This window comes from Balearica regulorum, chromosome 4 (assembly GCF_011004875.1).
Source record: "Balearica regulorum gibbericeps isolate bBalReg1 chromosome 4, bBalReg1.pri, whole genome shotgun sequence".
NCBI lineage: Eukaryota > Metazoa > Chordata > Aves > Gruiformes > Gruidae > Balearica > Balearica regulorum.
This window is the reverse complement of record NC_046187.1, coordinates 54,319,120-54,337,612: the sequence shown is the minus strand read 5'-3', so window position 1 is coordinate 54,337,612 and position 18,493 is coordinate 54,319,120. Positions and strand designations below refer to the sequence as shown.

Below are 18,493 nucleotides of genomic sequence, written 5' to 3'. Positions count from 1 at the left end.
ATTAATTCTTCTCGTGTTCTTGAACTAGAAGTGATATGATTCCATGAAAATGACAAACGGAGGAAAAGACATTCTTGATACTAATTTGACATCCATATAATTACTATTGTTCATTTACTGTCCACAAAGAGCTAACAGTGAAAGATGGTTTGAGAAGATTTTTCTACTGTGAATACTTCTTATTTGACTTTAAAAATTTGGTATCAGCCTTGAACACACTACAAGTAGGAAGAAGGCTATTTAATACATCCCACGTGAAGTGCAAAACAACACGGTAAACTTACAGAAGCTTCTCAGGAAGTGGAGAAAGGGCTTGCACACTAAGTATTTACCCTGAAAGACAGTATTAGCCAGGCTAGAGTAAAGAAGGTGGGAGGACAGCAGATTGCATACTCAACAGAGAGAGAGAAGAGAACCAAAAGGCAGTTGCCCCCAAGAGGTAATTCATCAACTCCGAACGTAGCTGAAGCACGCAGGGAACGTGGTGGCTAAGCCCAATCTAGAGAGATCTACTCACACTTTCTGATTTCCTGCTTTGACACCTTTTCTTCACTAGACTAAACTTCTCCTCTTCTGGCTTAAAAGGTTTGACTGGTATTGAGCATCATCTAACACTAGCACATAGCTCAGGACAGGCTTGTCCCAAGAAATAAATAGAGTAAATAAGTGACTCTTGTGCCTGGACTTCAAGAGCAAGAATGAACTTCCCGACAAGCAACAAGAGCTGGAAAGAAGTCTCTCTTAGCATCCCCTACTAGTATGGGATGATGCTGCATAACCCCCAGGCCGTGGTGCGTTGGCCCTGGCTGGACACCGGGTGCCCCCCAGAGCCACTCTGTCACTCCCCTCCTCAGCTGGACAGGGAAAAGAAGATATAATGAAAGGCTCATGGGTCGAGATAAGGACAGGGAGAGACCACTCATCAATTACCGTCACGGGCAAAACAGACTTGACTTGGAGAAATTAATTTAATTTATTGCAAATCAAATCAGAGTAGGGTAATGAGAAAAAAAAAAAAACCAAATCTTAAAACACTTTCCCTCTACCCCTTCTTTCTTCCCGGGCTCAACTTCAATCCTGATTTCTCTCCCCCCTCCCCCCAGTGGTGCATGGGAACAGGGAATGGGGGTTGTAGTCAGTTCATCACACGTTGTCTCTGCCGTTCCTTCCTCCTCAGGGGGAGGACTCCTCACACTCTGCCCCTGCTCCACTGTGGGTTCCTCCCATGGGAGTCAGTCTTCCACCAGCTTCTCCAACATGAGTGCTCCAGGGGCTGCAGTTCTTCATGAACTTCTCCAGTGTGGGTCCCTTCCACAGGGTGCAGACTTTCCGGAATAGACTGCTCCTCCTCCTTCTTCACTGACCTTGGTGTCTGCAAAGTTGTTCCTCTCATGCCTTCTCACTCCTCTCTTTGGCTGCAATTGCTCCTGGTATTTTTTTTTCCCCTTCTTAACTCTGTTATCCCAGAGGCACTACCACAGTCGCTGATGGGCTTGGCCTTGGCCAGCAGCGGGTCCGTCTTGGAGCCGGCTGGCATTGGCTCTGTCGGACATAGAGGAAGCTTCTAGCAGCTTCTCACAGAAGCCACCCCTGTAGCCCCCCCGCTACCAAAACCTTGCCATGCAAACCCAATACACTGGCATATTCTGAACTCCAGTTTCAGTTCAAAATCTGTATTTTCAAAAATGTTTACCTGTGATTAGAAAAATCACAGTGATAAAAATCTACCTCAGTCATTGACAAATTATTTTAGTAATTGCTCTTGCTATCAAAAGTGCCTCTTTTTTAGCCTGTATTTATTTATGGCCAATTTTCAGCTTTTGATATTTGAAATATCACTCCTTATCAGTTATTCTCCATTTATAGACCCCCCCCATCTCCTGACAGAAATTATTATCATTATTGTAAAAGTGCAGAACATTGCACTTTTTATTGCTTAATATGGCTCCATTTTCATTACTCCAATCATCAACATTACCCAGTAGCGTGTTAGTCCATCTAAATTCACTAACCAGTTCCTGTAGTTTACCACAATTCCCCATTTTGGAATGAAGGTCTAAGGTATATCACCTTTTTTTAATTATTACTTATCATGCCATTTTAATTTAAACTAAGACCACTTTTGATAATTTCATCCAGGGTTATTTTCTTTAAACAAGTTTTCTGTAACTCCTCATTAATTGCCTAAAGAAGCATCTCTTCTTAGTGATAAGCAGTTATTCAGCAAAAAAATTAGGTGACTACTACATTCAGAAATAACAGAGGCCTTCAATTTGTAATAGTTTTTAATGGAATAATACGATTCTCACAACCAGTTATCTAAAAGTATTACTTATATGGCTATCTATATTGAAAACTTGGCCTCAAGTACCTACAGCAGGCTTCCAGCTCCATCTCTGAAGAATTTTTTCAAAGTGATTTTGATGAAAGCATAGTCCTGTTCTCCACACTTCTTTTACCTTTTTATTTAAAAGAAACCCATCTTTAGCAAATATTCCTACCCCACCACTTTTATTATTTCCATCATTTTCTATGCAGTGCACACATCCAGCACCTTTAACATTCACTGCATACGCTCTTCTACATCTTGCTCTTGTATTTCAGTTTCCTGCAATTCTTGCAAAGTAGTATTCATCTCAGAATACATACCTCTCTACCTTTACTTGATATCTTCCTGCTTATTCCATCTTACTACTTTCCTGCCTCTATCATCCTTTCATCAATGCTACACTAAGAGCACCTGTTCAACAGAATATCCCCTAATATCCTTATCTTTTCAGAATTAGTGCTTCTATTATTCTTTTGAAAGTCCACTTTTTGTTCAGGCTTCCTTTATGAGTACATGGCTTTTTCACGTTAGCGCACTGAGATGCAATTACTTACCCATGCCCTGCTTATAGGGCTGTAATTACCTATCCAAATTTCTCTAGGTATCAAATTTCTCTATGTCCATGAGCAATCATCCTCACCAGTCTTACAAATTCTATCAGTGATGACTCTCCTCAAACTGCTGATTGAAAACACTCTATTATAGTTGTAGATATGTGATGATTATTCCCTTTTTTTAATTAAAATTTCAGATTGATCAGATGGGTTTCACCCATATAATACAGAAAATTGGACATGAGACATAGCTGGAAAAAATGTGCTGTATATTGACAGGCTAATATGAATATATCAGTGTCCATAAGGTGTGAGAGATGGAACAGCGTGCAGCCAGAATTCTTTCCTTTAAAAACGAAAGCTGAAAAATAACAGATAGTTTGATGCATGACTGAAACTAAAACAGTGTGGTCATAAAATCAGGCAGCCAAAAGGTAATGTTACAGTGAGAATAATACTACTTTATTAATATATCAACACTCCAAGGTTGTATCTGTAATTAAAGGGATTTATACTACAGATAAGAGATTTCATCTGGTAATACTATTACTTCATACTGAGCAGAAGGTACTTTAATACTAGTTCCTTTATGCTCCAAAGACCTCAAAGTATATTACATAAATTGAGCTAAAGACTAGTAAGATTAACAAACATAGCAAAGGGTAGGAGTTAAGAAATCACTACAACTCGTGGATATTTGAATGAGACAAAAAGAAAATGACAGAGTGTGGTTTTCTCCTATTAAATTTCAGTATTGCCTCTGACATTTCAATTTTCATTTGGCTCTCCTTTATCATCTCCCTCAACTAACTGCATGTTTAACAATGAAACCCCTTATCTCACTCTGAGATGCTGAAATTCTGTGTCAACATCAGGAAGAAAACAAAATTCTGCTCTGGTATTCAAACCCAAAAACTCCAGGTTCAAAACAAAAAGCGTTGTTATTGTAACTAAGCTTTGTAATTCAATAGTAAAAATGTTCTGTGGGATATTACTGCTTTGAAAGATAACAGGAATTCCAGTTCAATAAGCTTGTATAAGTACTGACACGTACTGACACATACTCTGAAGATGTGGAATCCGACACCAGATTTTATCCACATAATTGAAGCAAACTAAGATGAATGCACTATAGCCTGATTTTGGTTTACTATCTGTTAAATATCTGCTGTAGTTTCCAAGCAGCTGGACAGAATGCAATGCCTTTACCTGAAGTTGGAAATTTCATCTTACATTGTTCAAAATTTCTACCTTGTGGCAAAAGTCTGCAACTTCCTTTCCATCCAGAAGAACAAAGTCGTAACATTTGTTCTCCTGGCAACAAAGTGAATACTCCCAAATGTCTCCTGTTCTCATCACTCTGGCTGATTATTCATGAACCTCATGTTTTAATAAACTGGATGGAGGCAGATTCCAGATAGCAAAGGTCAGATTGGTACAGAAGTATTGCATCAAGAGGGTGAAGAAGAAAAAGAAAGGGAGCATATATGTGAGAGAAGCCAGAACCAAGTGTCTTATTTCAGGAACTGATACTCGGAATCCAAAAATCTCTTGCCCTATCAAGACTCAGTACATACCCAGAAAAGTGAAGGTAAGGATTACACCAAAATTCTTCTGTGTCCATCTAAATCCATTTGACATGTCAGAATAAACTCCTTTTTCTCTATTTTCTCTCCATTTATTTCTAAGTTTTATGGGTAGAGAAGAGAAACAGAATTCTCTTTTCTTTCATCCTCACCTACCAGCTAATCATCAGAAGGAATCCTAGTGAAGACAGTTTATTCCCTCATAATCCTTTTGCTGTCTGTTGCATCAAGCAGTTGGGGAAAAAAGAAGTAACGCTATACATCTGCCACACATTGAGAATTTAAGGAAAAATATGCTAGAAGATCTTTCTTGTTGTCTAAAGGTTTGCAGTAATTCAATTAAATGAAAGTGAAGGCAAAGACTTACAACAAACTTCATGAGATTCACGTGTGATTATACTATGACAGTGAGAGAAAAATTGCCATTCAACATCTTCAGGGTAACAGTCAACAATAAAACAGAACTAAGAAATTTAAGGAGGAAAAAAAATTGTCAGAAGCTTTCAAAAGAAAATTCTTAGTTTGAGATTGCATCTCTCTGTTCTCCTACATAAGTGAAACAAGTCTCGATTGTTGTATTGTTTATCACTTAAGCAGCTTACAGACTTACATGGCATTCCTTTGATAGAGAATGCCAAGTATTTAACAAATAATTATGTCCTCCACCTCTCCCTTCACAGTTCACGAAACAAACTCAGAGAAAATAAATTATTTTTCTTAGTTTGATCCAGCATGCATGCGGTAGACAAAAGCTGGCAAGGTTTCATGTATTCCAGGTTTTCTACACAAGATTCTTCCAAATATTTACACTTAATAGTTATATGCAAATTGATGCTTTGACTATTGAAAGACAAAACTGCCTTCCTACTAGCTGCAAAGTTTGATCTATAGTAATGCAGTCTTCCTTCCTATATTCCTCTAGAAAAGATATAGTCCAAAGTCATATTTTTAGATTCTTATGCAATTTTTCAAAAACTGTGCTAAGGGAAGAAGAGAAGTGGGTTGAGTTAAATTTGCTCAAAATACACAATTACAATGCATTTTCTACAGTAAGAGTAAAAATATGCAGGAATAATTCTTTAATAAACTCCTACAGACTCAAGATCAAATTTTTAAATAACCATGGCTGGTTTATATCTACAATTCTTTCTGTCAGAAGATCTTAGTTAAACAAAGCAAACTATAATCGCCTTTTAATGACTGATTATAGATTGCCCACTGTCACAAAAAAGCAATACTTTACATAAGAAAAAGACATTGTAAATAAACATTAAAAAATCTACTCTTGCATAGAACATTATTTTTACCAGTTCCTGAAAACCATTACATTTTATTGCTGTTATATTTAGCTTGCTGTATTAAGTTTTAAAAATTGCATTAAATGGATTTTTGCCATTTTTGACAAAATGCATGCCATCTCCGGTTCACATCTTCTATTTACTGAATTATTTTATGGGCTTACCCCCAATATCTGGCCGAAGCTTATTGTCATATCCTTGAAGTAGGGAGTCCAGTATGTGAGTTACATCCCCACCATGAATCTTTGGTGCAAGGACCCATGTTTTATTCACCGTTAGATCTTCATCATCCTCATCATCTGCTTTATCAGCTCTATGGTAAGTGAATTAAAAACACAAGGTTAGGAAAAAAAAAAAATAGTGAAACTAAATACACAAGAGGTGAAGAAGAAACTGATAAAATATTGAACACTATTTAGGGTAGTTTACAAAAATCAAAAGACATTCTAGTGCCAAAAGAAAGATGCAGGCCCTTATTTAAAACACCAACATTTTGTTTTATGGCAGCAGAGAGTGTAAGCTAATAAACATGTCAAGAGACACATTAACACATCATCCATACAGAAAAACTCAAGCCATGCGTCAAACCCATAAAAGCAGCAGTAGGCATCCTCTGACTGTCAGCCTTTTCCTGGTTTAAAACACAAACAGTAATTCCCAAGCTTTTCCCTACATGTATTTCATTTTCAGATCATGGTACAAATATTTCTAAGAGATGCTTAATCATGGTAATAGGTACATCTTGATGTCAAGAACATTAACAGAATCTCCCTCCTAGTAGCCTCCGTTCTAGGTATGACATAAAAAAATAAAAAAAAGACTTGTATAGTTATTCAACTCCATTCAGATTTTAAGCAAGCAAACAAACACTACATCCATGTGCTATGACTAAACATTCACAGAAGCTGCAGTCATGTGTCAATTATGTATCTGCACGTATATGTGGGATAGTTAAAATGCTGTACCATTCCCTTCAGTTCAGACCATTTGTTAGCTACTTATTTTATCAAGATGAAACAAATGTACAAGGAAAACAAGTACACATTCATTTATTGCCTATCTTTTAATTAGATAAGCAGCAATATATAGTTAATCACTAAGTCATTAGAAAAAAATCACAATATCTTGGTTGCATCTGCAGATTCACTCAGATGTCACCAAAAGGTCAAAGAATGCCTGGAAGTAGTTTTCTTTCCATTTGAATCAAATGAGTGTGGACTTAAGTATTCCTCCAGTGCTAAAGTTTGCAATCTGTATTACTCATCCAGCTTATTTCAGGGAACTGCTATGGGCTTCAAGTCAAGCAAAGTGCATCAGACTGATAGCAGTAACTCTGACAGTCACACAACGCATCTTCACAAATGGACACTGGCTAGCAACTATTACAGAACGTATGCAATCCATATAAATCAGTTCCGCTGTTAACACAAGCACAGATATTCCAGTAAAAGAAACTAATTAAATTACTGTCCTTGTACCAATTTCTGTTGTACATCAAAACTAAAAATGTTACTGCTATATTATTAGAAAGGGATTTAAGGGCTTCTAAATTACACAGACATACGCTGGCCTCAAAACTAAGGGTGGAATTTTTCAGTAAATTTCCTACAGGAATGAAGACCATCAGCATGTTCCATATGGAGACAACACTACACCTTCAGGGGGAAAGGACAGAAAAAGTCAGGAAAGGACAGAGATGGAGTAGGCACGCCAGGCTTTTATTGCACTTCTTCATGGGAATGCACCAAAACAGTCTGTATTTGTAAGACCTTGCATCACCTCTAAGGTAACACTAGCAAGTCTCACTGAAAATCAAGACTGTCATGGCTGTGGAAACTGCTAGGTGGTTTTGGCATGTCTGCTTAATTTGGGAACTACAAGAGGGAGCTTGTTACGGCTCAGCAGATTCCCAGAGGATGAACAAAAAGCACTGCTTGGATATCGGGACTTTCATACCTAGCTTGCTGCAAACAAGTCACAAGAGTCTATTATAGCTGAAAGTAATATGCAATCTAAATACAAGGTTCACTGACAGCTTCCCCTGTAACAGTCTGAAAAGTGCTTTCATTCTTTTAAATTGAAATGCACCACAAAATACTTAATCTTTACTGCACTACATAGACATTGTAGAAATGTCAGATATTAAATATTTAACATTTCCCATTAGCAGGATCCCACTAATGGAAGCACTAAAAGAAATAGAAAGCTAAGTTTTGTAAACGTACACTCTTTTTCCCTCAAAGCTACCTATTGCCATATCTTTCATGTTTCGTTACCACGCAGCTTTTTTTAATATATTTTTTAATATATATATTTGGTCTGCTTGCACTTTATTCTAATTACTATATAAATCATCTAATTACTATATAAATTAGCTTACGGTTGCTAAGAGTGCAGAGGCAATCCCAGCCTTTCCCCAGGGGCATTAAAATGATGAGGAGTAAAACTTAATTTATAAGCAGCTCTCTAAGGAAAGAGACATACCCAGTACAAAACTGACCTTTTCTTCCTGTCCTCCATCCCACAAACAGCAGAAAATACAGTGAAACTACCAGAGCTCTGTACAGACTCAGGACACCTGACTCTCATGATCAGCCCAATTATCTGCAGAGACTTTGAAGTGATGATGACACAATTTTGTCCTACTTTAATGTTCTTTCTGCATCACTATTAAGAACAGCATAGATTTAGCCAAAATGAAAAGCACAAGAGGTCACGCCATTCCCACCTAAACCCAAGAGGAGTTACAAACACGAAACCTCCATTCGCAGTCACTCGAATATCTTGACATTTTGAAGAGTTCCTAATTTTATTTATAGATTCACAGGACAACTCAGGTGGGAAGGGATCATGGGAGGTCCCTAGTCCAGCCTCCTGCTCAAAGCCGGGCCAGCTCTGAGGTCACAGCAGGTTGCTCAGGGCTTGATCAGGTTGAGTCTTGCAGACCTCCAAGAATGGAAACTGCGCAACTTCCTCTGCTGTCCACTTCTCTCTTTTCCACTGTTTACTATATTTAAATAAACTTGAAAATAACAAGAAAAAAACACAAATATAAATACATTTCAGATTTTCACTTTTTGTCTTGCTTGATGGGAGGACCTCTGGTCCTTCTCCAATTTTAAAACTCTGAACTACAAATAGGTATACAGATGAGGACACTGATAGCTTACATAAATCTATTAATAATGCAATTCCAGGGGAAGAAGGAAAAATTCCATCCCAACATCTGACAGCTTTTCCAGCCACCACTAAGTAAATCCATTTAAAGAGGCACTTTTCTTAGAGGCAACATCTCTTTACTTAGTATCTGACAAGAGTTTTGGCTTAATATGCACATTTCCTAATATTTACATGGAACTATCTCATTTTATCTAGAAAATATTGTACACTGAAAAAAGCGCCAACTGCTAGAAAAGAATTACACTAGACTTCCATATCAGAACCCTAGGTTAATGTGTTGGGTTTGTGTGGCAAGGTTTTGATAGCGGGTGGGGGCATGGGCTATAGGGGTGGCTCCTGTGAGGAGCTTCTAGAAGCTTCCACAGTGTCTGACAGAGCCAATGCCAGCTGGCTCCAAGATGGGCCCGCCGCTGGCCAAGGCCAAGCCAATCAGCGCGTCTGTGATAACATATTTAAGAAGGGGGGAAGTTTTTTTACAGCTGGAGGGGGAAGTGCGGAGATGTAACATCAAGGTTAGCGCAGGAGGAGGGGGGAGGAGGAGGTGCTCCAGACACCGGAGCAGAGATCCCCCTGCAGCCCGTGGTGAAGACCATGGTGAAGCAGGCTGTTCCCCTGCAGCCCGTGGAGGAAGGATGAGGGGGTGTAGAGATTCCACCTGCAGCCCGTGGAGGACCCTACGCTGGAGCAGGTGGAGGTACCCGAGGGAGGCTGTGGCCTGTGGGAAGCCCGGGCTGAAGCAAGTCCCTGGCCGGACCGGTAGACCCGTGGAGAGGGGAGCCCACGCCAGGGCAGGTTTTGGTGGCAGGACTTGTGACCCCGTGGGAGACCCACGCGGCAACAGTTTTCTCCTAAAGGTCTGCACCCCATGGAAGAGACCACGCCGGAGCAGTTCGGGAAGGACTGTAGCCCGTAGGAGAGACTCCATTTTGGAGCAGGGGAAGGATGAGAGGAGTCCTCCCCCCGAGGACAACGAAGCGGCAGAAACAACGTGCGCTGCACTGACCGCAACCCCCATCCCCCTCCCCCCATCCCCCCCCCCCCCCCCCCGCCACTGAGGGGGGAGGAGGTTTGAAGCAGGGAGTGAAGTTGAGCCCGGGAAGGGGGGAGGGGTGGAGAGGTGTTTTAAGGCTTGATGTTACTTGGTTTTTTTTTTCATTGCTCTATTCTGTTTAGTAATAAATTAGATGAATCCCTTTTTCTAAGTTCAGTTTGTTTTGCTCGTGATGATAATTAGCTCTCCCTGTCCTTATCTCGACCCGAGCCTTTTGTTAACTTCTCCTCCCCATCATGCTGGGGAAGGAGTGAGTGAGCGGCCGCGTGGCGCTCAGCTGCCGGCTGGGCCTAAACCACGACAGTTAACAAGAGTTTGAGGCTCACTAATCTATTAGCTAAACCAGCAAATCAGAAATTAATATAACTAAATGTGGAGGAACTGGACTATCACTGTTCTACACAGTGAAAGGAGCTATTCTTACTCTATTCCTATCATACTGGCTTTTTCATAGATGACTGACTGTGATTAACCCATCTTGCTACCAGAATACAATCTTTTAAACTCTTCTTTAAAATGTGCCCAAGACCACTGAGCATGCAATAAAGACTGTAACGTCTCTGCAGTGCTGACAGCACCCAGTTCTACACTTTGATTCCTCAGCCATAGCCACTGATGCGCAGGCGCAGGACTGAGATAAGAAAGGAAAGATGCTGGGTGGAAAAAGGCAGTGACCAGAATATACAGCATGTCTTCTGCATGCCCTCCAGTGAAGCAGAGCACATAACACCTGCCAACTCGAATTCTCAGTCCTGATGTTTTGGGGGGAGTTGCATAAAGCTCCCCCAAAAGAGCACCTAGACACACAAAGGCAACAGGACAGACGCTGTGTACATATTAATTTCTAGGAATCTGAATAACTGATCTTTGTCATACTAAATAGATTTGAACTACTCTGTTTCAAAGGTAGAAATCCCTTCAGATTTACGCAGTCAGCAGGATCAGTTGAGATGGTGTTACCAGAATTTAACTAAGGTTGCTAGACCATGTTCTTTAAAGAAACATTCACTTTGGAAAACAAGATGGTTCAAAAGTGTTGACCTTTTACCTGACTTTTTGTGTGTCTCATATCGTAAAGTCCAGCTTTTTTCTCCAGGGTTTGGAATGGGGTAGAAAAAAAGACAGAAGACAGAAAACTTCATTCCAAACCAGAAAATAAAATGTTAAATTCAGGTAATGTCAGTTAACTCCACCCTCAGTTTAACAGTAGCACCTTCCCCTCTCTCTCACAACCCCAGGAAGAAAGACAAACTTAATTAAAGATGAATTCTTTTCCTTTCCAAGATCATCTAAAGGTTATTTCACTATACATAGAACATAATACTTGATCCTCTCTCCATTTACTGTAAAATATATTTTTTTCCAAAAAAGTTCACTCAATAGGTCTTTTTCAGAATGTCTGGAGAGATGACAATTTAGAACAAAAAATATGATATCAAACATTAGAACATTTCTGTTCCATGGCACAACGCTATTTTACATCTATTACTCCAGGTGTTAATGCTAATTTTAAGGATTTTATAAATAAGAAAATGTCCTGGTTTGGGCTGATATAGAGTTAATTTTCTTTGTAGCAGCTGGTAGAGTGCTGTGTTTTGGATTTAGGATGAGAATAATGTTGATAACACACTGACGTGTTTGGTTGTTGCCAAGCAGTCAAGGACTTTTCAGCCTCTCATACTGCTCTGGCAATGAGAAGGTGGGGGGCACCCAAGAAGCTGGGAGGGGACACAGCCAGGACAGCTGACCCAAACTGGCCAAAGGGATATTCCATACCATATGACGTCATGTTCCATATATAACTGGGGGGCGGGCCGGGAGGCAGTTCAGCTCAAGAACTAGCTGAGCATTGACTTTGGGTGGTAAGTAATAGTGATGTGCATCACTTGTTTTTGTATATTCTATTATTATTGTTGTTGTTGTTGTCTTCCTTTTTCAGTCCCATTAAACTGTCTTTATCTCAACCCACAAGTTTCACCTGTTTTTTCTTTTCAATTCTCTCCCCCATCCCACGAAAGGGTGTGTGGTTGCTTTAGCTGCCTGCCAGGTTAAACCATGACAGAAAGAGACTTCACTTATAAACATGCTTGTTGTTACAACACTTCAGCTAGCCTCATAAACTCAACAGTAAACTGCATGTATACAGTTAACAGTAATTAGGTAAAAAGTGCCCTAATTATGCTCTCTGTCCTTCAACTAATTTGAGACATTACCATGACTAATAAATCCCTGAACACAAGTGACTAATGACTAAATAAATCTTTTCAACATCAGGCAACATGCTCATCTTCAGACATTGATAACGTAGATCTTTGTTCTCCTTTAAATATGAGAAAAAACAATCAGATGAGCTTTAAGTTGCAATTAATATCTGTCAGCTTATGTAATGGACTGGAAAAAAGATAGATAGTGAGAGTGCTCCTACTGCTACTTGCATCACGCGTATCAAAGTATTACACATAGAAGTACACGTGTAGTATAGGTGGGAGTATATAAACGCAGCTAAGGATCAATTTAGTTGTCCATTCCCAGGCTCCTATTCCCACTCAACACACCTGAGGGTACCCAGTCCTCCAAGCAAGGCTGATTTATAGGGAACCCATAGACTTCTGGAGAAGCAGCAGAGGCTGGGCAGGGAACCTTAGTTATCTCCACCAACACTTCATTCCTGTGCACAAGCAACTCAATCAAGCCCTAAAGTGGCTGTGAGGTTTAAACAACCCTGCACAGTGGCTTCGTCTCTTCAGAGACAAAGTGAACCTTCTGTACAAGGAATGCTCTGATGATCATTTAATAAATAAATAAATAAGAAGGGAAGTCAGTGTTTCAGATAATTTCTATGCTGAAAGAGCTGAAAGGGACATACCATTTTCCTTTTTGCCTTACACATGTGAATGAAAGCAGTAAGACTAGTTGTGTTGGTTCATTTAGCTGAGGATCTTCTCCAACAGGAGCCAAAACCAGTTGCTTCGGGAGTTTTACCAATACAGGAGTAGGGCACAGTGACACCTAAATCATGAAACATGCCTTAAGACAGCTGTTATTCACTTGCTGTGCTTCCCAGCATATTGTATTTATGTCCTTTGTGTGAGTATAATACGATTTAACCTTTATTTTCCAGTACTTAAAAAACCCCAAATCTATTTGTCTCAACTTTCGGGCAAAATAGTAATGTTACCCACATTGTAAACATGGGAGATTACTTTGTTAGCAACAATACAGCTTCAGAGGTTTGTCAAAATACTGCATTTAACCAGATAATCATAGAATCATCATAGAATACTAGGTTGGAAGGGACCTCAACGATGATCTGGTCCAAACTCTCCTGGCAAAAGCTCCGTCTAGACAAAAGTACTGTCTAGACAAGATGGCCCAACACCCTGTCCAGCTGAATCTTAAAAGTGTCCAGTGTTGGGGTATCCATCACTCCTCTGGGGAGATTATTCCAATGGCTGATTGTTCTCATTGTGAAAAATTTTCCTCTTGTGTCTATGCTGGGTTTGCATGGCAAGGTTTTGGTACCGGGGGGGGGCTACAGGGGTGGCTTCTGTGAGAAGCTGCTAGAAGCTTCCCCTGTGTCTGATAGAGCCAATGCCAGCCGGCTCCAAGACGGACCCACCACTGGCCAAGGCCAAGCCGATCAGCGCCTCTGTGATAACATATTTAAGAAAGAGAAAAACAGTTAGAGAGCGCTTTTGCAGCCAGAGAGAGGAGTGAGAAGATGTAAGAAACTCTGCAGACACCAAGGTCAGTGAAGAAGGAGGGGCAGGAGGTGCTCCAGGCACCGGAGCAGAGATCCCCCTGCAGCCCGTGGTGAAGACCATGGTGAAGCAGGCTGTCCCCCTGCAGCCCATGGAGGAAGGATGAGGGGCTGTAGAGATTCCACCTGCAGCCCGTGGAGGACCCCACGCCGGAGCAGGTGGAGACACCTGAAGGAGGCTGTGGCCTGTGGGAAGCCCAGGCTGGAGCAAGCTCCTGGCAGGACTTGTGGACCCATGGAGAGAGGAGCCCACGCCAGAGCAGGTTTGCTGACCGGACTTGTGACCCCGTGGGGGACCCCATGCTGGAGCAGTTTGCTCCTGAAGGTCTGCACCCCATGGAAGAGACCCACGCTGGAGCAGTTCGGGAAGGACTGTAGCCCATGGGAGAGACTCACATTGGAGAAGTTCATGAAGGACTGTCTCCCATGAGAGGGACTCCATGCTGGAGCAGGGGTATGATGAGAGGAGCCCTCCCCCTGAGGATGAAGCAGTGGCAGAAACGTGTGAACTGACCCTAACCCCCATTCCTCATCCCCTTGTGCCGCTGAGGGGGGCGGAGGTTGAAGCCAGGAGTGAAGTTGAGCCCGGGAAGATGGGAGGGGTGGGGGGAGGTGTTTTAAGATTTGGTTTTATTTCTCATTCCTCTACTCTGTTTTGCTTGGTAATAAATTAGATGAATTCCCTCTCTAAGTTCAGTCTGTTTTGCTTGTGACAATAATTAGTGAGTGATCTCTCCCTGTCCTTATCTCAACCCATAAGCTTTTCATTACACCTTTTCTCCCCTGTCTGGTGAATGAGGGGAGTGATAGAGCGGCTCTGGTGGGCACCTGGCCCCAGCCAGGGTCAACCCACCACAGTGTACAATCGGAATCTCCCCAGGAGTAACTTGCACCCATTACCCCTCATCTTTTCTGTGTGACTCCTTGTGAAAAGGGAGTCTCCATCTTCTTTGTAGCCACCCTGTAAGCACTGGAACATGGTGATAAGCCTTCTTTTCTCAAGGCTGAACAAATCCAATTCTCTCAGCCTTTCCTCATATGGAGAGTTTCCCAGTCCTTTGATCATCCTGGTGGCCTTTCTCTGGATCCTCTCCAGTCTGTCCACAATCTTTTTGTATAGTGGGGACCAGAACTGAACACAGTATTCCACAATGCTTCATAAGAAGTCAGTTGAGACAGACAAGGTTTCCAGGGTTTCCAGGGAAGGTTTCCAACTGATCCGTCATCTAACCAGACACTACCTTACTCCAGAACACCAAATATGACATGCTTGTATGTTGTAAAGAGGTATATTTCATGGCCTCATCAATGAGAGTTCAGAGTTCATCTGATCTAGCCAAATTCTACACAAGAAATGACCTGAAGCATTGCTAAAAACCAAAACATGGTCACTGCCACCCCAACATCCAGAGTCAGATATTTTTACAGAGGCTGGTGATGATTCTAATTTAGAAGCTAAAAAAGCAAGCACTTAAGCCTGTGTCACGTGAATGACCAAGGCGTAGGACCACGTATAGGTGAAAATCTGAACTCTAGAAGGATGGTAAATTTAAGCAGTGCCTGAAACAGAAGAAACTTCCTTACAGAGAGAGCAAAATGCAACTTCAACGTGGTAGGAATGAGTAATTACTCTTATGTCAGCAATTTAAAATACATATTTACAGATTTCCTTGGATGATCTTAAGATAAAACACGGGCCTCAGACAGACTTGTAATCTCCTTCAGAAGCTGAAAAAGGATTGGGACTCCTGCACAAATATTACTTCTTTTCAGCAGCAGCAATAGTAGCAGGAACACAGTCTTGACTGCTAGAATAGGACCCAATTACATTTTTCTTCAAAAGATTTTCTTGAAAGCTTACTTCCACTGCTAGCTGGCAGTAGTGGATGGTTAAACATCTCTCAAGATCATACTCATCAGTTCTACTACATTTCTGCAGAAATGAACTCTCTTTTGCGTTTCATCATCAGCTGCTTCACTGATATGCTTTATTCATCACAGAAAATTTCTGGGAAAATAAGCATAACTGCAAGCAAAGAAATGCAGCTACTGAAAATATGTCTCCAGAAAGCATTACTTCTCTTCTTAATCCTGTGGGATATAAAGTCACTGATGTTGTATTCCTTCATCTTCAGCCTTCCTAAAGTGGTTTAGACACTCTCCTGACAAAAATCTCTTCTCTTCCCCCCGCCCATGCCATCTCAGATGCTTTTATCAATCTATTTGCCCCTCCTTCTGCCTTGCCAGACTTTGGCATATTTTTTTGTGTGTCAAAATTACATCTTTTTTCCAGTATACCTACCACATACTGTTAGGTTGATTCCTCTTCTGGATACACATACTCTTCGCCTTCTCTAATCTCTTATTTGTCTGGCTATCTATAATTTCCTGCCCTGTTTCCGCTTTCCCTTCTCCTTCCTGAGTTTTTACTGAAGGGATGAATCTGGATCTTAAGTCAGCAGTAAAATTATCAGAGAAAAGTGTGGAAAAATAGTAAAAATTCTAATACAGAAAGAAACATTAGATTGTTAGGATAAGCTACATAAAGAAGTTCACTTAATACTAAATAATTAAAGCTTCAAGGTTTTTCTTTTTAAAAAAAAGAACAATCATAGCACCAACAGAATAAAAGCAGGTACCTTTGCTGTTCATTCCCTGTAATGAAAACTGTTGCCTACATATTTGAGTGTTTAGACTATCAAACTTGTGATACCCTAATACATATCACAAGCATCAGGTGATCAAGCTCTTTTGAGTCATTATAGCTTTGAAGTACATCTCTAAAAGATATGAAACATTTTCTTCCACACACAATAACTTCAGCACAATTAATTTTAGTCCCAGCAAGACCTTCACTTAAAAGCATTATCACATTTCTTATAAAATGATCTTCAACATCTCTGTGATACTAATATAACAAAACCTAATTCGAACAGAAATTACTGAACAATACAACCAGACTGAACTCTGAAAACTTAACAAAGGCACAACCTGACTGCAAAGAACATTCATAGAAATGTGAATTTTAACGTTGAGAACAACAGGTATTATTAAAGATGCGTCCCAGAAGTACAATTTTGTTCTGAGATCCACACAAATTGCTGTCCTCCAAGTCAACTTTCAGATAATGATACATACTATTTGAAATTACACTGGTCAAATTTGTTATTAATTCAAATGGGTTTTAAACATCTCCAAAAAAAAAAAAATCATATGGACTCAAAGCATCACAGATATTCTTTATCCATCAGTCTTCCAATATAATACCGAGTTCATCTTCTCTCCTTGAAAGTTCATCCGAATATTGTTAAGTTCAGACCAGTATAACTGCCACTTCTATCAAGTTGCAGTCCAGAAATCAATTGAAAATTTTCCAGCTAGTCTCTAGCCTGTCCTGCTGAGGGGGGCTTCCCACCCGCGTGCAGGCCTCATCCTCGATGAATTTTAGAACGTTCCTGTCAACCCACTCCCTCATCGTCTGTAGCTCCCTCTGAACAGCAGCCCTGCCCACAAACATATCAACTTGGTAAAAACAATCTTTCAACATGGAAAAAAATAAGTTGTCTTCAGGAAAGGCTATATGAGTATTGTTCTTCCTGATGCTTTGAGCATTTCTTGTTCCACCCCAGACAGGCGAGGAAATAGGACACACTTCTCACTTCGCTTTCCTCACATCAATTATTCCACATTCTGACTACAAACTTGCAGAATGTGTTGTGTGTTTTGTTTTGGCTTACAAAAACTCGGTAACTTACTGATCATAACACCCACATTCACAATGTAACTACACCTCTTCCTCTGATCTGACAAAATCATTACTACAATATCTTAAAGTAGTTCTTTGCCTAGGAAAGTACTTGAAAGTACCCATTATCTTCAGTAAGGAGGTCCTTCCTTTTATCTAGTAGAAACATTTCTAATGCTAGCTGAAAAATTAGTAGAGGCCTTTATGCCAACTATATTTTAATCTTAGAGATCAAGAGCATTTTGTCTTTGTAAAATTTTTAGACAAATATATACTCTTTTTCCTCTACAAAATATCTTCTAAGGAAAGCCTTTAGCCATCGCATACAACAAAAAATTAAACTTATCAGGAAGATAAAGGAGGCCTTAGGATAATCTGTACTGCCTTGACTGAAACTGAAGTCTAAACCTACTAAAACTCTTACAGAGATTTATTTCAGATGGATTTGAATGAAACCTAGAAATGTAAATCGGTAAGTCTTACCTTCTCAGTTGGTAAGTTTTACCTTCTTTGTGGGTTTTGGCCAGACCATACAATCAAATAATTAAAATGTAAATAGCCATATTCCACTGTTCATCCAGACCAAACAGCAGGGAAGAAATGATGATTCAGAGAAGAGGAGATAAAAGGATAACAATGGTAAATTACAGCTATAACTGAAAAGGCACAAATGGTATTAAATAAAGGACAAAATATCCCCAAACTGCTAAGGAAGGACATGATGATGTGCCCCATATCAGCACCCCATTCAAGAGACTGCAGATCTCTATCTACACTTGACTGATAAAACATTAATTGTCATCAAGTTCAGAATGAGCTGATGTATTGTTGATAGGTTAAGTTCTGATCCACAAAACACTTCCCATGCTGGAACTAGACTTAAAACAAACCTAACATAAATGAATGCTGAGAACCATAACCACAATAAAAAGCAGTTACCCTAATTAAATGTCATCCCACAGTCACTATAACATTCATCAAATTGCAAAG

General features: G+C 40.2%; 1 protein-coding gene across 2 annotated transcripts in view; it reads right to left on the bottom strand.

The window, feature by feature from the left end:
• Positions 1 to 18,493, bottom strand: part of GABRG1 (gamma-aminobutyric acid type A receptor subunit gamma1) — a 64,010-nt gene that overhangs the window by 38,404 nt on the left and 7,113 nt on the right. For both annotated transcript variants that reach the window (XR_012835365.1, XM_075752225.1), the window contains exon 2: positions 5,932 to 6,080. Coding sequence is in view for 1 of the 2 variants with exons in the window: in XM_075752225.1 (XP_075608340.1) it covers positions 5,932 to 6,080 (149 nt within the window). In the remaining variant the exon portion in view is untranslated. The remainder of the gene's footprint in view (positions 1 to 5,931; positions 6,081 to 18,493) is intronic.